The sequence below is a fragment of the Heterodontus francisci genome, chromosome 4, assembly GCF_036365525.1.
Source record: "Heterodontus francisci isolate sHetFra1 chromosome 4, sHetFra1.hap1, whole genome shotgun sequence".
Lineage (NCBI taxonomy): Eukaryota > Metazoa > Chordata > Chondrichthyes > Heterodontiformes > Heterodontidae > Heterodontus > Heterodontus francisci.
The window spans coordinates 16,689,424-16,711,582 of record NC_090374.1 but is presented as its reverse complement, the minus strand read 5'-3'; the positions used below and the strand labels follow the sequence as shown (position 1 = coordinate 16,711,582).

The 22,159-nt window shown below is 41.7% G+C and overlaps 1 protein-coding gene across 1 annotated transcript in view; it reads left to right on the top strand.

Moving 5' to 3' along the window:
* Positions 1-22,159, top strand: part of zfyve28 (zinc finger, FYVE domain containing 28) — a 294,791-nt gene that overhangs the window by 221,950 nt on the left and 50,682 nt on the right. The window contains exons 7-8 of the mRNA XM_068029222.1: positions 2,019-2,120; positions 7,397-8,827. Of these exons, the coding sequence (XP_067885323.1) occupies positions 2,019-2,120; positions 7,397-8,827 (1,533 nt within the window). The remainder of the gene's footprint in view (positions 1-2,018; positions 2,121-7,396; positions 8,828-22,159) is intronic.

Genomic DNA, 22,159 nt, shown 5'->3' with positions numbered 1-22,159 from the left:
GTCTGTTGGGTGATCATGTCCTGGAACGTACGATCCAGGAAGCTCTCGTCCTCCCTGATGCTCAGCAGTAACTCCATCTGCCCCTCAAGCTCACAAATCCTGTCGCACTGTGGGTGCACATACACCACAAGGACTCCAGCGGTTCAAAAAGACAGCTCCCCACCATCTTCTCAGGGGCAATTGGGGATGGGCAACAAATGCTGGCCTTGCCAGTGATGCCCACATCCCATGAAAGAAAAAAAAAGACATTTCCTACCCATATGGTTCCCTTAGACTTATCTGTCCTGAAGTTCCCACATGGCACAGAAATTGCGCGAAACAGGTCTCAGCTGTCCATCCGTGATCTTAAAAAAAATCTCTATTCCTGCTTTTGGATCTAATTAATCTATTAATTTTAATAACCTAGACCTGTTTTGTGCTAATACTCATTAATTCACTTGCTGTTATAATTTTTAGTTTAACTAGCTAAGCTGTAAATTTAATACAGTTCTTCATAGTTTCCAGTCCTTGTTGAGAGGCGCAGTGGTTAGCACCGCAGCCTCACAGCTCCAGCGACCCGGGTTCAATTCTGGGTACTGCCTGTGTGGAGTTTGCAAGTTCTCCCTGTGTCTGCGTGGGTTTTCTCCGGGTGCTCCGGTTTCCTCCCACAACCAAAAAGACTTGCAGGTTGATAGGTTAATTGGCCATTATAAATTGCCCCTAGTATAGGTAGGTGGTAGGGAAATATTGGGACAGGTGGGGATGTGGTAGGGATATGGGATTAGTGTAGGATTAGTATAAATGGGTGGTTGATGGTTGGCACAGACTCGGTGGGCCGAAGGGCCTGTTTCAGTGCTGTATCTCTAAACTAAACTAAACTAAACTAAACTCACCAATCGTCAACCTGCTGTCCTATAACATCACTCCTTGCTTTCTTTTTGAATACTGTGCAGAAGGTCCATGCTCAATCCTGCTCTGATGATATCATTCACTGCTTCTGTTTCTGATAGACATGTATTGATCCCTGTTGGAAGTATGAGTTAGGATTGGGATCAGACTCAGCTGGACTAAACTTGCCAACACTTGCATACAAATATTGGCCACCTCACTGATGTTCTGCAGGGCATCCCCTTCCCATGGAACTGTATGCTTTACAAGATTCAATTCCTTGAGACAATTGGAGGCAAGAAAAGGTGATTGGGCAAGGACAAATGCGAAACAAACCGATATCAGCTGATATTCATGTACCATGATCAAAGCAAAACTGCTGTAGAAGGTTTAAAGCATTCCCTTTGCAATGATTTGGTTAAGTATGTCATACATGAAGCAGTAGAGATCTATATTCCATTCCTGAGACCGAGAGTGCCAGGGGGGCACATTTGGGGGTGGCGAATCCAGCCCCAGATGCCTGCTCTACAAAACAGTGGCCTGGTCCAATCCCCTTGAGCAACCGAACTGCCCTTACACATGAAGCTTGGCCAACAAACTCAGTATAAATCTGTAAAACATATGTGCATGCAAGGCAATGTACAGATGATGTAAGCTGCCAGAATTTGACCTGTAAATGTATATTTGCAACATTTTCTTTTTTAAAAATCAAACTGAGATGAGAAGTGCTGCTGAGGAGTATCATTAAGTAATTGGTAGAGAAAAGTGAAATATGGTGTAAGTATTTTGTATTGCAATATAGCATTTTAAAACACCGTGCCTGATAAGCCAGAGCCAAAATATATCAATGTCGATGTCCATACCATTTGAAAATCTGCCATATGAACAATTAATAACCAAATGGAAAAGTACTTGTTGTGAATCTGTTTCTTTTCAAATCTATTGCTTAACCAATTTACTCAGCATTTAATCTTCCCTCATGATGGTGTGTTGCCCTAAAACATGGTAGAAAAAAACATGCAGGATATTTAAATTATTGATTTCTCATGAGTTGAATGAATATGTTTAAATGCAACGTAACTTTTAGAAGCATTATTATTAATTTCTAATGGTAATTGTGTGCGTCTTCTCCCCAAAATGTTTTTATGAAGTGGTTTATTGGTTTTCCCTGAGGGGCCTTTGAACTTGGAACGCAAGCTGGAAGATATGTCTGACCTGTTTAGACCATTTCGCACACTACTGCGAAAAATAAGGTAGGACTAACAAAAGCCTTTACTTGCCTTGTGTTTCAGGTCTTAACAGTCATACATTGTTGCTCTGAATGTAATCTGAATCATCTATGAGGAAAATATTTGTGTGAAGACTAATTTCCTAATTTTTATATTTTTGTCCCTTTTACATATACCAATCCATGATCAAAAAGCAGTTCATCAGTCCCTTGGCATCTCTCAAACCAGTGGCCAGTGTTGACTAGAATAGATTGGAATAACTTCCCTTTCTTAACCTGCCTTCTGCTATACCAGGCTGACCATTTTTAATTGCTTAACTGGTCGATCTGCTGTAATTAATTTCTGTAAAATCGCATGAGAATGCGTTGTGTTCTGTCTGGTTCAAAGATTATTATAATGTAGATTGTACTTGTGTAGTAGGCAGCTCTCCAAGTTGGTCTTTAATAGTGGTTAAACATATTTAAAACGAACCTTTCGCAATTTTTCTTTGTAAGATTGTAGTTGTGATTGCTCTATATGAACTGAACATCTCATTTTGTTGGCAACAGTGGTTGTAAGCTTCATAAGCAGCAAAGTAGATTTTGGGTGCTTTATGGCTATGTTTTTCTCCCTGTTTTTCCATCAACCTTCACCCTTCTGCAGCCGCATCCTCCTATAGCTCTCAACTTATTGCTGCCACATGGTTCTACAGGTTTCATATGCTCTGAAGGACTCTGGTTGATTGGTCATTTCTTCACCTGAGCATGAACAGTTTATTTGACTGCAGTAACTGAGCCTGCACAGTTTTTGCGGGGGTGACTGGATTTCAGAAGCGGGTGGGAACCCAAGAGTACTGAGGTTATAATACTCACTCGTACATTTGCCATGAGTGGAGTGAGCTAACCCGGAACATACTTGGGTCCAACCTGTGACCTTCCTGCTGTTTATGGACTGCTGACTTATTGGCTTAATGGCTGTACCACATAGAGTCATAGAGTTATACAACACAGAAACAGGCCCTTTGGCCCATCGTGTCCGTGCCGGCCATCAAGCACCGATCTATTCTAATCTCCTTTTCCTGCACTTGTCCCGTAGCCTTGTATGCTATGGCATTTCAAGTGCTCATCTAAATATTTCTTAAATGTTGTGAGGGTACCTGCCTCTACCACCCCTTCAGGCAGTGTGTTCCATATTCCAACCACCCTCTGGGTGAAAATAATTTTCCTCAAATCCCCTCTAAACCTCCTGCCCTTACCTTAAATCTATGCCCCCTGGTTATTGACACGTCCACTAAGGGAAAAAGTTTCTTCCTATCAACCCCATCCATGCCCTTCATAATTTTGTATACCTCAATCAGGCCTTCTCTGCTCTAAGGAAAACAACCCTAGCCTATCCAGTCTCTCTTCATAGCTGAAATGCTCCAGCCCAGGCAACATCCTGGTGAATTTTCTCTGCACCCTCTCCAGTGCAAGCATATCCTTCCTATAGTGTGGCGACCAGAACTGTACACAGTACTCCAGCTGTGGCCTGACAAGCATTTTATACAGCTCCATCATAACCTCCCTGCTCTTATATTCTATGCCTCGACTAATAAAGGCAAGTATCCCATATGCCTTCCTAACCACCTTATCTACTTGTGCTGCTGCCTTCAGTGATCTATGGGCAAGTACACCAAGGTCCCTCTGACCCTCTGTACTTCCTAACGTCCTGCCATCCATTGTATATTCCCTTGCCTTGTTAGTCCTCCCAGAATGCATCACCTTACACTTCTCAGGATTAAATTCCATTTGCCACTGCTCCGCCCATCTTATCAGCCTATCTATATTCTGTAATCTAAGGCTTTCCTCCTCACTATTTACAACACCACCAGTTTTCGTGTCATCTGCGAACTTACTGATCATACCTCCTATATTCACGTTTAAGTCATTAATGTATACTACAAACAGCAAGGGTCTCAGCACTGATCCCTGCGGTACACCACTGATCACACGCTTCCAATCGCAAAAACAACCCTCGACCATTACCCTCTGCCTCCTGCCACTACGCCAATTTTTGAACCAAATTGCCCTGGATCTCATGGGATCTTACCTTCTTGACCAATCTCCCATGTGGGACCTTATCAAAAGCCGTACTGAAGTCCATGTAGATTACATCAACTGCTTTATCCTCATCTACACATCTAGTCACCACCTCGAACAATTCAATCAAGTTTGTTAGACATCATCTCCCCCGACAAAGCCATGCTGACTATCCTTGATTAATCCCTGTCTCTCCAAATGGAGATTAATCCTGTCCGTCAGAATTTTTTCCAATAGTTTCCCTACCACTGATGTTAGAGTCACTGGCCTGTAATTACCTGGTTTATCCCTACTACCCTTCTTGAATGGTATCACATTCACTGTCCTCCAGTCCTCTGGCACCTCCCCTGTGGCCTGAAAGGATTTGAAAATTTGTGTCAGAGCCTCTGCAATCTCCTTGCTTGCCTCACATTGCAGCCTGGGATACATCTCATCTGGGCCTGGGGATTTATCCACTTTTAAGCCCGCTAAAACCACTAATGCTTCCTCCCTTTCAATGCTAATTTGTTCCAGTATATCACAATCCCCCTCCCTGATCTCTACACCTACATCGTCCTTCTCCATAGTAATGGTTCTCATTTTTAATGTAATGTAATAATGTAATGTAGTGTAATCTCAAAGTAATCATTCAAAACTTCACCTACGTCCTCCGGCTCCACACACACCTTGCCACTTTGGTCCCCAGTGGACCCTACTCTTTCCCTGGTTATCCTCTTGCCCTTAATATACTTATAAACTGCCTTGGGATTTTCCTTTATCTCGCCCGCCAGTGTTTTTTCATGCCCCCTCTTTTCTCTCCTAATTACTTTTTTAAGTACCCCCCTACACTTTCTATACTCCTCTAGTGCCTCTACTATTTTCAGCCCTCTGAATCTGCCATAAGCCTCCTTTTTTTAAAATTATCCAATCCTCTATATCCCTTGACATCCAGGGTTCCCTGAGCTAGTTGGTTCTACCTTTCACCTTTACGGGAACATGTTTTCCCTGAACTCTAACTATTTCTTTTTTGAATGACTGCCACTGGTCTGATGTAGACTTTCCTACAAGTCGCTGCTCCCAGTCCACTTTGGCCAGATCCTGTTTTATCATATTGAAATCTGCCTTCCTCCAATTCAGTACCTTTATTTCCAGTCCATCTTTGTCCTTTTTGTAACTACCTTAAATCTAATAGAGTTATGGTCACTATCCCTGAAATGCTCCCCCACTGACGCTTCTACCACTTGTCCGGCTTCATTCCCCAGGATTAGGTCCTGTACCACCCCTTCTCTTGTAGGACTTTCTACATGCTGGCTCAAAAAGCTCTCCTAGATGCACTTGTAAGAATTCTGACCCCTTTAAGCCTTTTGCACTAAGACTATCCCAGTTAATATTGGGGAAGTTGAAATCCCCTACTATTACTACCCTATTATTTTTGCAACTCTTTGCGATTTGCCTACATATCTGCTCCTCTACCTCTCCCTGACTGTTTGGAGGCCTGTAGTACATTCCCAACCAAGTGATTGCCCCCTTTTTGTTTTTAAGTTCTATCCATATGGCCTCATTTGAGGAACCTCCTAAGATATCATCCCTCCTTACTGCAGTGACTCCTTGATCAACAGTGCAATGCTACCTCCTCTTTTACACCCCCCGTCCCCCTGCCGCCCCTTCACGCCTGAAGATTCTATACCCTGGGATATTGAGCTGCCAGTCCTGCCCTTACCTCAACCATGTCTCTGTGATAGCAATAATATATTCCCATGTGTTAATCAACGCCCTCAACTCATCTGCCTTACTTGTAAGACTCCTTGCATTAAAATAGATGCAATCCGGCCTTGCATTGTTCGCTTTGTCCTTTCTTTCTGTTTTCCTTCAATGGTGTCCATCTTCGCATCTTTTGTGGTGCATGGTGTTAAAGGGTTTGGTAATTGTTTGTTTTTGCACTGTTATTTTACAAAGTAATTTCCTTGGTATTTGTGTCAAACTATGCTGGTTTGTGACCTGAACTCTGCAAATCTTTCTTCATACTCAGCAGCTTCAGCTTACCATCTCTCTCTCCCTGCCTTTAAAACCTCCTTTTCAACAATTCTTTGCCCTTTTCTGACTACCCAGTTGTTTTCCACTGCCCTATGAAGTGCTTGGAGATTTCTTTGTAGTAATGAATTCTGTAAAAGTAAGCAGTTCTATTTTCAGAACTTAGCATCATGACATGGCTGTTGAGAAGAACAGATTGATCTCCAAGTCATTAAAACATACAGTTCTGGAAATCTATAGCACAAATGAATTCTATGTGTGTCGATGTTTGCTCTGTAATTGCTTCTTAATCATAAGATTGTTACAGTGGGTGAGTCCATTTATATACCCCCCGCCCTCCCCATCACCACTTGTCCCCACTGTATAATGCCTTAATACCATTCCTTTATTACTTACTGGGTGGTATACTTTAACAATGGAAAGGCCAAGTTCCACCCCCCTCCCCGACTCCTTCCCCCTCCCCCACCACCGTTAGTTTCCTCCCTCTTTATCCCAGCTTGGCCAGTGCTCTAGTTTTGTCCCTATTGGACACTTTTGATCCATTCTATCTGTGATCTTTTTTTTTACTGATACTTCTGTGAGAAATTACTTGTGCAATTTCAGCCTGCTCAGCTTTTTTTTCCAGGTGTTGAGACAGTACTTGCACCATGTCAAGAATTATTGTTACAGGTTATATGCTCTTACTCTGTGCCTGTTACATCATGTTTATGCTTAAAGTGCACGGATGTTGCAGGAAAATCCCAGTGGACATTTGCCACAGCTTAAGTGGTTCCAATTGTTGAATCCATGGTAATCTAGTAGTGCAGTAACAGTGCACACAACTAAGTAGCGTATGCAGTGGACAAATATCTTCGTAATTGAATGGAGCTGCCTTGTATAGGTACTTCCCAATCCAAATCTGACTTTTTAGAGGCACATGCAGTGGGACACGTGACAGTATGTAATGTATAATGCTATGGATGTATTCCTGTGCAAGCTCAGCGCTACTTGGCCTCAGATGAGTCAACATCTCTCAATTGACACATAGGCAATATGATCTGATGGGCACAACTGAGTTGACAGTTGGATACGTATTAAAAGTGTTCAACCTCTAGGATTTAATTTTTCTTAAGATTAACATTTTGTTAATGTTAACATTATAGCAAAAATCAGTGAATTGATCACATGTACATGATTTGTGTAATGCCATCCCACCCTTTCTCCATTCTTGTTTTTCCCCACCTCCCTAATTAGGGACCTACTACAGACCTTGACAGAAGAGGAGCTGCACACACTTGAACGTAACCTCTGCATATCCCAAGATGGTGAATTTACAGCCGATCCAGAGGCACCATCTACCATTCCTCCATCTGCAGTTCCTCATAAACTCGTACCAGATAAACTCATACAAGATAACCTGTGTGTAAAAGCTGAAAATACTGATGCTGAACTTGCATGTTCCATGCAGTATGACGAGGAGGAGCTGGAGCAGCTTAACTTAATGGTTCACAGAGTAGGGGATGAAATGTCCTGTCTGCTCTCTCCGCCAAGTGTGTGCCAGTCACCAGCTCATAAGACTGTGCTGAAACACAACTGTAACCCGGGAGTCTCTGCAAACAGATCATACCTTGAGCTTTCTGGCATGAGGCATGAAGCTGAAGAAGAGGAACGAGTGTTTTTCATGGATGATTTGGATGGAGCAGGTGAGGCCTTAGCTGGGATGGACGCATCAGGAGAAAAGTTTACTTGGGCTGATGATTCTTGTCCACCTAATCAGGAAGGCAAGCTGCATCTTCAACCTGAGGACACAGGCATAGTGAGGGATAGTTGCAATGAGGAAAATTTGGAAGCAAAAGAGGTACTGCACAGACCAAGCAATAATGATTCACTACCTCTGCAAGGACAAACCAACCAAAAGGAAAATAATGCAGCAGAAATGTATTGTAACTGTTTAGATGCATCTGAATCCAGTTCTTACCTCAATGGTTGGACTGCAGGTACTGATGATGTACAACCCAGTGAAACTGCAGAAAAAATAGCACACAGGACTGGTGGAATGAAAATTTCTGCAACTGTTATCTTTAACCCCAAATCTCAATGTGTGTCTTGCTCCTCTGAAGCCGAGAATGTAATAAATTGTGATTCTGTCTGCTGTCAGGTTTCTTCAGATGAATCCCCAAAGCAATGCATTGCTGACAAGAAAAATGGAATAAATCATTGTGTTCATTACACTGCCACTCAGGATGGTGGAGTTGATAACAGCTGTGAACCAATGGATGTCAGTTTATTGAAGGAGCCTGTTGGCGTAGGAAACTCTAGTTCATGTAAAGGCGAGGGGCAGCAACATAAAATTAGCTGTGCATCGACTTCACAGGTGAGCATAGGAAGTGAGAGCCCAGGTGGATCATGCACAGAAAGGGCCATGAGCAAACGGGAGGACAAAATCTCAAAATGCAAGTGCCTGGCACAATCCTCAGGAAAACAGACAGAAGAAGGAGGGCAACAAACAGAAGTGGACCTGTATTGCCAGCAACAAAAGACAGAAAAGAGGAGGCAGCCAATTGAAGGGAAGGAAACTAAACAAGAGCCGCATGTTGAAGGCCATGTGGTAAATGATGACTTGGAGGAAGATGGAAAAGTACAGGTTGTTTCCAACCTGTCGGAAGGTCACATAATTAAGCAGAGGTAATTTTACTTTGTGCTGACAAGTGCTCTAACTATAGCAAAATACTGCAGATGCTGGAAATCTGAAATAAAAACACAAAGTGCTGGAAATACTCAGCAGGTCAGGCAGCATCAGTGGAGAGAGAAGCAGAGTTAACATCATCTGTTCTGATGAAAGGTCACAGACTTGAAACGTTAACTCTGCTTCTCTCTCCACTGATGCTGCCCGACCTGCTGAGTATTTCCAGCACCCTGTGTTTTTATTTTTGCTCCAGTATAGGTTGCAAGTATAGGTTGCATTTTTGTTGGAAATGGGGAGAGGTGGCGGGAAGAGTTGGGAAAGGAGTCTCTCCATGGATTATTCATGAGCTTTGAATGAATACGTACAGTGCTCTGTAATGTATTTCTGATTGTGGGAACAGAATCAATCCAGGTCTATGCGATATAGGCAGTGTGCTATCTCAAGATCATCATGCTTGGCAAAAGTTTATAACATTGAATAATATATTTCCTATTTATATTTTTTTTAATTAAATCTATATTGATTTTCTACAATACACTATTTTTAGACCGTTAAGTGGACAATGCTATGGAATATAATTGACTTTGAATTTAACCTGCCTGGGATCTAAAATCCTTGTACAGGATCCAAAATTCTTGTCCAGGACGCTGCTTATCCTACTTGGATCTGGGTTCCTTATATTGATGCTGATTGTACCTTCCTTGGCATGGCTAAGGATCAATATTTAGCATATGGTACAGCAGATGGAGTGTATAAACATCCAATTCAAGATTGGAAACAATGAAACCATATGACAGTTTATCATTTTACAACAGGTTGCCTCACAGACAGTGATAGAATTGCATTTTAATGTTAATCAGTAGCTTCTAACTCATTATGTACAGCAACCTATGCATATCTTAAAGCGGCTGAAAGTTTAGATGTCACTGATGTTTTCACTCATGAGACAAAATTGTAGATTTTATATTCATTAATCTGTGGCGTAGCTCACAGGGAATTTTTAAAAGATTGATATTGGGTTAGCTCTGGCCACTGAAATCAGTCACTGCAGTTGCTTATATTCAGTCCAGACATTTGCTAATTTGGCCCAGAACCCAAGTACAGACTATCAATTCCTAAATTGTTGTTTATTTCAGATTGTTTGGTTACTTAAATAATTAATTTGATCTGAAAGTACCTTCTGTGCTTGTTCTGAAATGATTTGAAGATCTGATTGGTCCTTAATAAATGCACTTTACAACACTTCATCAGAAAAGAGTATCTGTCACCAATGATGAGGCAGTTCTGGTTCATGTAGACCACGCAAGCACAATTAGCCTGCTCCAAAGGGACATGCACAGTTTTTATTTAAAGTAAAGAAATGTTATGTTCCATTTCAGCATTTCTGAACCTTTCAAGCATAATTTTGTGTATTGTCGTCAAATGCACACCCGACATGTGTATATATACACACACAATTGGACCATTGAGTAATTGGCTAGTAAATGTTCAAATGTTACACATGACTCAAAACCAGTAGTTCCCTTTTTGCAGTTTTCAAAGAACAAGCAAATCTGTTTAGATAAAAGTTTAGTTTTTAGATTTCTAAAATCTATCCACTAATTCTAATACAGCATTTTGATAAATATGCTGAACCAGAAATCTAACTATTTAAAAAAAAACTCAAGCCACAGCGGCATGCTAGTTTTAGTTTTGTTCCTGTGACTTCTACAACTATCTCAGCTATAAAAATTTTGATGTACTGAATGAAACCTGGGCAGTCCCTCAAAGCAAGAGAGAAAATTGGAATAAAATCAAGAAAGGCTGGAAATACTCAGCAGGTCTGGCAGCATCTGTGGAGAGAGAAGCAGAGTTAATGTTTCAGGTCAATGACCCTTCATCAGTTTGCCAGTTCTGATGAAAGGTTACTGCCCTGAAACATTAACTTTTCTCTCTCCACAGATGCTGCCAGACCTGCTGAGTATCTCCAGCAATGTTTGTGTTGTTTTTAATGTCCTGTGCCACTCCTATTCCATTTTCTCCATGCTAACCAATTTTTAATTCAGTTTGCTAACCTCCATCTAATTACATACCTCTTAATCCTCTCTTGTAATCTTCCATGTAGTGCCTTGTCCAAAAGCCAATCCTGACTACGTACTAGTACTTCCAACTATTTTCTCTTGCTACGTTTGGGATAGTTTCAACCTTAAAGGATTTTTTTTCCAAAAGTTTTTATTTAAATTCCCTACTGCAAATTTTAAACTGACTGACTGAAATTACCCAGAGCTGCTCTTTTATAAATGGGAGCTACATTTGTCACTCTCCAGTTGTCCGACATATGTCTGGTAGAGCCCTGAAATGTAATTTCTTGGACCTGTGCAGTTTGCTCCCTCATCTTTCACAGGATCCAAAAATGCATCCCATTAAAACCTGGTACTTTATCTTCCCTTGGTAAGTCGATCTAACTTAGCTACATCTTCCTTCCACACATCATAATATTTCTCATCTTCCACTCAATCGCTTCACTATTCTCATAAGTAGGAGCAGGAGTATGCTGTAGCACTCTCAAGCTTGCTCTGCTATTCAATAAGATCATGGTTGATCTACCACTTGCCTGCCTGTCCCCGTATAACTCAGATTTTTGGACACTAAGGAAATCATCAATATCATTCTTAAATATACACAACAGCTGAGTATCCACAGTCCTCTGAGGAAGACGATTCCAAAGATAATCAAACATACGCAGCAAGAGAGGTGTGTGTTCAGATTGGAGGTGTGCTTTACACCTGCTTCATTTTTAGATCCATTGAAATTCCGTGGGATTTAAATGTTGGACTAAATCCCTGATTCAAGTGAATTATTTTCTCTTGCAAACATGGCTTTCCCTATTCCCTGCAGCTAAAATAGTCTTGAGATACCTTGTGCCTTTGAAAGTGTTTAACTGTCAGTTGAATGATACTGTCCTGCACAGCATTCAGCAGCATAAGAACATAAGAAGCCAAAGCAAGAGTATGCTATTATGGCCCCTCATACCTCCTCTGTCATTCAATAAGATCATGACTGAACTTTTGCATCAACTCCACTATCCTACCCTATCTATCGATCAGTCTTCTCGCTCTTCTCAAAGATGAGTTCATTAAACCTCTCTTTCTCCCTTCACCCTCCTTTCCCAGCTCCCTCTATATCATAAGCCAAGATTCTAGTGAAAGAAAAAGAAAACCTGCATTTATACAGCGTTTTTCAAGGCCTCACGGCACCCCAAAGCACTTTACAGCCAATAAAGTACTTTTGAATTGTAGTTACTGTTGTTGTGACGTAGGAAACGCGGCAACAGATGTTTGCACAGCAAGGTCCCATGTACAGCTATTTTTTAATGATCTTGGTTGAGGGATACATTGGCCAGGAGACTGAGGAAAGCTCCTCTTCGAGTATTGCAATGGAATCTTTTACGTCCTCTGAGAGGGTAGGGCCTTGATTTTACATCTCATTGAAAAGACGGCATTTCCAATTATGCACTCAAGTCTCTAGAGTGGGATTTGAACGCACATTGTTCTGACTTGTAGGAAAAGTGCTCCCCGCTGAGCCGCAGCTAATACCCAAGGTGAAATTATAATTGGTTTTCCCACACGCTGTTTATACTTGCATATTTTATGCAAGAACGCTGATTTCATTCCAGCACGTAGATGGTAGCGTAAACCTCGAGGGTTTTATTCTGGCATGGAATTACCCATTAAAGCAGGCAGCATGAGTTGAGAGGCAGTCTAGCCTGTCAACTGTTCTGCGTAGAACCTCACATTAGTTTCTATGTGTCCACAGTCAAGTCATGTAGTTTGTCCACAACTCTCAGATGTCAAGATATCAAGGATGTTGTTCAATGCAATCTGCCTTTTTTTTTAGTAACAAGAATGAGTGTCTTAGCTTTGGACTCCTAAAGGAAATACAGAATCACAGAATTGTTCTGCCACTAAAGTCACCATTTTACTCTGAGGGTATGCAGATGTAACATGAGTGCAGAAGCAATCTGCAGCATATGCACTGTCATAGGCAACTCCAATTCCTAGATTCATGTTTGGTGTTTGGGGACTTGAGTGGGGTGAGGTAGTCTCAGAGTCATAGTCATTACACCACAGAAGGAGGCCATTCAGCTCACTGAGTCCATGCCGGCTCTCTGTACAGCAACCCAGTCAGTCTGATTTCCCCTGCTGTACCCCCCATAGCCCTGCAGGATTATTTCCCTCAAGTGCCTGTCAGATTTCATTTGGAAATCATTGATAGCCTCTGCTTCCTCCACTCTCATAGGCAGCGAGTTCCAGGTTATTACCACTCACTGTGTTTATATTTTTTAAAAAAAGTTTTTCCTCACAACTGCCCGGCATCTCTTGCCCAAAACCTTAAATCTGTGTCCCCTAGTCCTGTACCATCAGCTAATGGGGATAGCGTTTCCTTGTCTACCTTATCTAAACCTGCCAATCTTGTACAGCTCTATCAGATCTCCCCTCAGCCTCCTTTGCTTCAAGGAGAACAATCCCAGCTTCTCCAACCCAACCTTGTAGCTAAATTCCCTCATCCTGGAACCATTCTGGTAAATCTTCCTTGCACCCGATCAAGGTACCTCACATCATTCTGAAAGTTCGGTGACCAGAACTGGATGCAGTACTCTAGTTGTGGTCTAACCAGAACTTTATAATGGTTCAGCTTCCCTGCTTTTGTACTCAATACCTCTATTTATTAAGACCAAGATCCTATATGCTTTGCTAACTGCTCGCTCATTATGTCCTGCCACCTTCAAAGATCTATGCACTTGAACCCCCAAGTCCCTCTGTCCCTGCAGATGCTTTAGAACTGTGCCATTAAGTCTATGCTGCCTCTCCCGATCTCTCCTGCATCACCTCACCTCTATTAAATTCCATCTGTCACTTGTCTGTCCATTCTACTAGCCTATCTGTCATGTCCTGTTGCAATCAATTTGTATCATGTCTCTGCCACACCTCCATGTTTGGTGTCATTGCCAAATTTTGAAATTTTACTCCGCATTCCCATATTCGAGCCATTTATATACATCAAAAAAGCAGTAGTTCTAGCAAAGAAACCCGGAGAATACCACTGTCTACCGTCTCCAGTCTGAAAAACAGACACTTACTATGACTCAGTTTTCTGTCCTTTAACCAATTTTTTTATCCAATCTGACATTGACCTTCCTATTCCATGTGCTTCAATTTTGTTAACCATCTTTCTACGTGGTACTTTGTCAAAATACTTTCTTCAAATCCATATAAACAAGATCCACCACATTGCCTTCATTGATCTTCTCTGTTACTTCAATTAAAAAAAATTAGTTGACTGGTTGGAGTCATACCTCGCGCAAAGGAAGATGGTTGTGGTTGTTGGAGGTCAATCATCTGAGCTCCAGGACATCACTGCAGGAGTTCCTCAGTGTAGTGTCCTAGGCCCAACCATCTTCAGCTGCTTCATCAATGACCTTCCTTCAATCATAAGGTCAGAAGTGGGGATGTTCGCTGATGATTGCACAATGTTCAGCACCATTCGTGACTCCTCAGATACTGAAGCAGTCCATGTAGAAATGCAGCAAGACTTGGACAATATCCAGGCTTGGGCTGATAAGTGGCAAGTAGCATTTGCGCCACACAAGTGCCAGGCAATGATCATCTCCAACAAGAGGGAATCTAACCATCTCCCCTTGACTTTCAATGGCATTACCATTGCTGAATCCCCCACTATCAGCATCCTCTGGGCTACCATTGACCAGAAACTGAACTGGAGTAGCCATATAAATACCGTGGCTACAAGAGCAAGTCAGAGGCTAGAAATCCTGAGGCGAGTAACTCACCTCCTGACTCCCCAAAGCCTGTCCACCATCTACAAGGCACAAGTCAGGAGTGTGATGGAAAACTCTCCACTTGCCTGGATGGGTGCAGCTCCAACAACACTCAAGAAGCTCGACACCATCCAGGACAAAGCAGCCCGTTTGATTGGCACCCCATCTACAAACATTCACTCCCTCCACCACTGACGCTCAGTGGCAGCAGTGTGTACCATCTACAAGATGCACTGCAGCAACGCACCAAGGCTCCTTAGACAGCAGCTTTCAAACCCGCAACCTCTACCACATAGAAGGACAAGGGCAGCAAATGCATGGGAACACCACCACCTGCATGTTCCCCTCCAAGTCACACATCATCCTGACTTGGAACTATATTGCCGTTCCTTCACTGTCGCTGGGTCAAAATCCTGGAACTCCCTTCCTAACAGCACTGTGGGTATACCTACCCCCATGGAGTGCAGTGGTTCAAGAAGGCAGCTCACCACCACCTTCTCGAGGGCAATAAATGCTGGCCTGGCCAGCGACACCCACATTCCATGAATGAATAAAAAAATTAAATTAAATTACTGAGTTGTAACTTCTGGTAGTATTTTTCTGGATCGGTGAGGTGTCCCCAAGTCCAATAGTCAGATGCCACTTGAAGGCTCTCCAGGTGAAATTAATGAACAGTCTACAGTGGGTCAGCGTTCAAGGTAGTTCGTCTGCAGCAGGCGTCACACAGATCTTTCAGCAACAGGTTGTAGAAACAGGTCTGTTTAAATTTTAAAGTAGCAGTCTAACACTATAAACTATCTTGAGATTTCAGGAACTTCCAAAACACTCGTCAACAGGACTTACTCTCAGCAAAGGAGCCTTCTCCACAAAGCACAGCAACTACAGTACTCGCTCTTGAGGCAGGGATCTTTGACTGGAGGCAACAGCAACCTGCCACACCTGAAACTTAGGCTTTCTTTCTTCAAAGCAGTGTTTCTCCACAGAGTATAACAATTCCTCTTTTCTCTGGGTCTCTTTCTCTTTGATACAGGAATTATTTTTCAAGAGAGAGAGTTTTCTGGACTGTATACCTGGCCAGTCTCCAGCAGCAACCCTTTTTTGCTGCTCACAGCTCCCCTAGACTCTTGTACACTGCCAAAATGAAACTGAAAGCCCCCAACAATCCAAATCACAATACTGCCATCAATCTTTCAGGTTGCTTGGATACAATTGCCTTGCACTCCAAACACCAAATGTCAACATTCAGTCACTGGTCTTAAAGGCATACAACAGACCTCTTTAAAAACAAACTCTAATGACAAGACCTATTAAATATAAAGTAGCAAAAAAATTAAGTATTAAAGTTAGAGAGTGAGTGAGATCAGCATTTCAGAAGGATGGCAATCTAAGTATGTGAATTTATATAACAGTAATCTTGTGTTAATTAACTTGTGCATATCTAAGTACTGTACAGTAACCTTGCCTTTTGGGTTCAAAAATGTAATTGGGCAATTCACTTTTTCGGTATAATTTTAAGATGGCTAATCAAGTTTTCACACCCATACTTTCAAGTAAATCACTTCAAAGAATAATACGACTTTGCTTTTGCATTGCCCGTGAGTAAATGGACAGCAAGTGACGACATCTAATTTTAATCTCCAAGATGCCACATTTTAATCTGGTTCTCCTTTATTAAGTGGCCATTTGCCCATCCAAGCCAACTGCACATTTCATTGTTAATTTATTGATCCTGGTTTAATTCTGTTTAGTGTCTGTCGCTGTGTGCATGTAGGTGGCAGCTTGATGGTACAACAGTGTGATCTAATACCATGTTCTACATGGCAGTGAAATGTAAATGTTATGTAGGGCAAGTCTCTAATCTGAACTTGATTGATGGGAAAGACTGAGGAAAGTTTTACACTTCCTAGTACTGTAGGGTCTCCGGAAAGCAATGTACTGCTGGCTCCATTTAACTGTACCTGCATGAGTGGGCTTTTTGATCTTTCCATTTGTGGGGGAGTCAACCACAAGGGGTCATAAAAACAGAAAATGCTGGAAATATCAGCTGGTCTGGCAGCATCTGTTGGGAGAGAAACAGTGGAAACGTTTCAGGTCAATGATGAAAGGTTTGTTTCTCTCTCCACACGTTCTTAATCCCTATTAATGGGATCAGTTTTTCCCTATCTAGCCTGACCAGACCCCTCATGATTTTGAACACCTCTATCAAATCTCCTCTAAACCTTCTTCAAAGAAAACAGTCTGAACTTCTCCAATCTATCCACGTAACTGAAGTCCCTCAACCCTGGAACCATTCTCATGAACCTTTTCTGCTCTCTCTCTAGTGTCTCCACATCTTTCCTATAGAGTGTTGCCCAGAACTGAACACAATCCTCCAGTTGCAGCCAAACCAATGTCTATACAAGTTTAACATAACTTCCTTGCTTTTGTGCTCTATGCCCTATTAATGAAGCCTCGGATGCTGTGTGCTGTATTAACCACGCTCTCAACCTATCCTGCCACCTTCAATAATTTTTGTACCCCAGGTCCCTCTGCTCCTGCACCCCTTTTGAATTGTACCCTTTATTTTATATTGTCTGTGTTCTTCCTACCAAGATGAATCATTTCACACCACTCTGCATTAAATTTCATCTGCCACTTGTCTGCTCATTCCACCAACTTGTCTGTCCTTTTGAAGTTGTACACTATCCTCCTCAAAGTTCACAATGCTTCCAAGTTTTGTATCATCTGCAAACTTTGAAATTGTGCCCTCTACACCAAGGTCTAGGTCATTAATATATATCAGGAAGAGCAAGGGTCCTAACACCAACTCTTGGAGGATTCCACTACGCAACTTCCTCCAATCCGAAAAAGATCCATTAACCACTGCTGTCTGTTTCCTGTCACACTCCATGTTGCTACTTTGTCCCTTTTATTCCATGAGCTATGAATTTGCTCACAAGTCTGTTGTGTGACACCTTATCAAATTATGATTATCAAATTATGAAGGATTAGGAGTTGTTAGAATGTGCAATGCACCATGAAAAACTTGTGGATGCAGCATTTGCAATCGGTCAAGGGAATACATTTCTTTAAAAAAAACTGCAGAAAATAACACTGGAATTTAACTAAAGGGGGTACGGCATGGGTGGGGCTGAATGGCCACCTCCTGTTGTATAAATATTAAATACCGTACTTTAATTCAAAAATGTGATGCATAACAAGTGTAAAGGTAAAATACAAAGTAGATCTGAAGTTCTGATCTGTTTTGCTAAAGTTCACACAAATGCACTAATTATGTTTGAAGTATGTTTTCCATCTATTGGTCCTTTTTGCGAGACATCCACCCTTGGTACGTCCACCAAGCTCTATCAATGCTGCATCCTATCCTGGGACAAGGGTACGCCTGAAATAACTGATCCTTTTCTTTTTAACCCCGATCCCATCCAAAAGGGATACGGTCTGACATTCATGCTTTGCCACCTCACAGCTGGTATGAAGAACTTTGTATGAGGCAATTGCGATAGAAAGTCACATCACCAATCCATGGCACAGTACGTTGATGCTGCAGCACACTGCTACCGCATTGCCTCAAAGCTTAAAATTTTAAGCGTCAGAATTTTTTGTTAACTTTTTGAAAAGGAAATTAATTTTCCTTATGCAGTGGGACTCCAAGTTGTCGTATGGGCTGTGATCCATTTGCACAGAATCTTTACAGTGCAGAAGGAGGTCATTCGACCCATCATGTCCACACTGGCTCTCTGAAAGAGCAATTCTCTCAGTTCCATTCCCCTGCCTTGCTCAAAATAAAATTGATAGTACCAGATATACATTTAAATTCAAGAAGCAAGATTGTTCTAGAGAAGAATATTTTCCCAGTCATTTTGTTCTTGCAGCATTTGCCACGAATCTTGGAACTCCCAACTCGAATGTATAAGTTCGGAGGCCTTCGATAAAGCCGAAGGTTGGGTGTACTGAGAATTGGTGGAGTACAATCCTACTGTACTAAAAACTGATTCTCATTGTGCAGGTATCCGTAGAATTCAGCCAGAAATTCATGATAATTGTATTTGCTTTAATTGATCCTTCACCCAGTTATAGAATGTTTATCCTGCAGGCCATTTTTGGGGGCAGAGGAATCACACAAGGCATTGAATTTTATTAAATGCAACTTTACTCTAAGACTTGACCATGCAATCTGGAATGAACACTTTTAAAAAGGGGTGAGAGAGGTATTGCTGCATTATTTGTAGTCATGTACTTTATTCAGCCAAGAATGGAAGGATTCCTAGTGCCCTGGCCAACATTCCTGCCTCAATCATCATCTCCAAAGACAGATTAACTGGTCATTCATCTCATTGGCAAAATATTTTGTGTACAAAGTAAATAAGGAGAAACTGTTTCCATTGGTAGATGGGTTGGTAACCAGAGGACAGAGATTTAAGGTAATTGGCAAAAAAGTCACGGGAAAGATGATTATTTTTTCATGGAGAGTTATGATTTAGAATGCACTGCCTGAAAATGTGATGAAAATTTTGCAGAGCTATAGGAAAAGATCAGCTGTGTAGGACTAATTGGATAGCTCTTTCAAACAGTCAGCACAAATATGATGGGCTGAATGGCCTCCTCCTGTGCTGCAAGGTTCTATGATTTGAGTACCAAGTCTATTTCAAGGTAATTTGTTTATATATGAATGCTTTGAGATGGAAAAAGGCACTATATTAGAGCAGTGGCGCAGTGGTTAGCACCGCAGCCTCACAGCTCCAGCGACCCAGGTTCAATTCTGGGTACTGCCTGTGTGGAGTTTGCAAGTTCTCCCTGTGTCTGCGTGGGTTTCCTCCGGGTGCTCCGGTTTCCTCCCACATGCCAAAGACTTGCAGGTTGATAGGTAAATTGGCCATTAGCAATTGCCCCCAGTATAGGTACGTGGTAGGGAAGCATAGGGACAGGTGGGGATGTGGTAGGAATATGGAATTAGTGTAAGATTAGTATGAAATGGGTGGTTGATGGTCAGCACAGACCCGGTGGGCCGAAGGGCCTGTTTTAGTGCTGTATCTCTAAACAAGCTTACACTCTTATTTTTCCTTCAATTCTCTTTCGTTCATGGAAAAACTCTTGTGGTCTGTATTTGAGATGCTAACTAAAGCATTTAATGGCCCCAACAAGAGAATTGCTAGTGAACTCACACCTTCTAAAGTCTGGGAAGTTTTTTACCTCCCTGTATTTACCCATTTTGCAATGCTTCCTATAATAGTGTCCTATTTTTAGAAAGAGCTGGATGATGCTTTTGGTGTGTGCTGGAAGTTGTTAATTATTGTTGTTAATTATGTTCTGTCATCAGATAAGGCTGTCTATACTTACATTGGAATAGTTGCTCTCATCTAAAATTAACACAAGTGTAAAGCATCCAAAGAAATGCTAAAAACAAATTGGAATGGTCCATAGGCGAATTAGACTTGTAATAGATTAATCCAGCACAGGCTCCACATTGCAGTGGAGCTTTCTCCCTTCAATGTGGTATTTCCCACAATAAATTCAAAGTATTTTATTTTTATTCTACTAGTAGCTGTCACATCTTCTCCAGATACTTGTGGCTGATGGGTGCTTCCTGCTTTCAGGTTTCGTATACAATGATATCTGAACATAGTAGCTGAGACTGTAATAGAGATCTGATGGTATCTGTGTTGACACTGAGCCAAGTACAAACTGCAGATAATATTTTATTATGGATATATATTTTGCTCTTCCGCCAGTTCTTTTATAATAAACAAAGTTCAACATCTATCTTTGGAATATATTGTTTAAGAAGGCTATTCAGGCACGTTATCTGAGAGAATAGGGAATGAATCTAATGGTTGATGAAAGGGAGGTTGTGACTTACCTATTTATTGTAGTGACCATGTTGCTGAGTGGTAATATGCTTGGTGATATCATTTTTACTTTTGGAACATGATAAAATCCCCCATGAGAGGACTTGCTGCTAAAGTGAAGCTCTAGGATCAATAAGGAGGTTGTAAATTAGTTAATGAATTGTCTACAGAGGGCACTTAATATAGTTCTAATTAGATAGTTGCAATCAGATAGTTCTGGTATCTCTGCTCACTGACATTTAGAGCAGCATACATTAAGTGGCTGCCTTTGCACTGATTATTAGGTTGTGCTGGTGCAGTCGTTTCTGTACTGGATTAGGAAATATGGTCCTGTGTGGGCTGGCATCAGAAAGCTGCCAGATTGCCCTACAAACTCAACTGATTGACTAATGCCCTTCAGAGTAACTAGCCTGTCACTGCACACATCTCCAGTCCTCTATGTTTAACTCTTACAGCCTCCTGAAGTGACCACCCAGTTGTAAATAAAACAGAATTGCTGAACACCTCTTTAAACAAAAAATGCAGCCTCTCTCACATCGTTCATAAAAATATTTTTTTTAATTTTCCGAGGCAGTCCAATTGCTGAGCTATTTACTAATAGGTTGGCCATTGGCAACCTGATTCGGACTTTGGTTGTGGTACATGGTCTGCTGCCAAATCATTCAGAAAAGGTTAAAATTTAATTTCATCCAATTTGTTACTGATAAATAAATATAGATTTTCTTTTATGGAGTTCGTTTCATGATCTCAAGCTGTCCAAAAGAGCTTCATGTTCAGTTAAGTACTTGAAATGTAGTCACTAGTAATAAAGGAAATGCAGCAGCTACTTTGTGCACAACAACGTCACAGTAACAGCAATGTGATCATGACCAGGTAATCTTTCTCTGCTAGTTGAGGGGTAAATATTGGCCAGGACACAGAGAACTCACCTGTTCTTCTCTGAAATCGTGCCATGGGAACCTCTCCACCTGAGAGAGCAAATGAGTTTCATGTCTCCCCAGAAAGATGCCACCTCTGACAATGCAGCAGTCCCTCAGCACTGCACTGGTGTTTAGCCTAGATGATGTGCTCAAGTCTCTGGAGTGCGACTTGAACCCACGACCTTCTGTTCAAAGATGACTGCGCTGCCAACTGAGCAACGGTCGACACCTGATGTTGCTATGGTACTACTGACCCATCTGTGAACATTTTCAGGTTGAAAATTCAGCACTTCAATTCTCAAACCATTGGGCTCCTCTGTTGTGTAATTGGAATGGTCCTAGCTTGCTCTAAGAACCCAGTGAGCACAACAGGTTTGTAATAGTTACATGGGGGTACAGGACGTCATTAAGCAGCTGGAATTTAATACTGTGGATTGTAATGCAGTTGATGCTAAATAGGAATTAGTGTGCATTTTGATTTAACTGCACCATTTTTTTTATGGCAGCTGTGTCTGACTCGCAAGCCCACCAGTATACTTAAATGCCTCTAAATCAAGCTAATGAGAAATATATCAGCAGCATTTGTCTGCATGATGTGAAGTACTCACCTCCTCTAAGAAGGGACACACCCCTCCAATCTAATTCCAACGTGTAGGTACAGGTCGGCAACAGCCAAAGCTTGGGGACTTCCACACAGTTTTAAAAAATGAAATGGCACTACCATACAGAGCACTGTTATAGGTTAGTGCT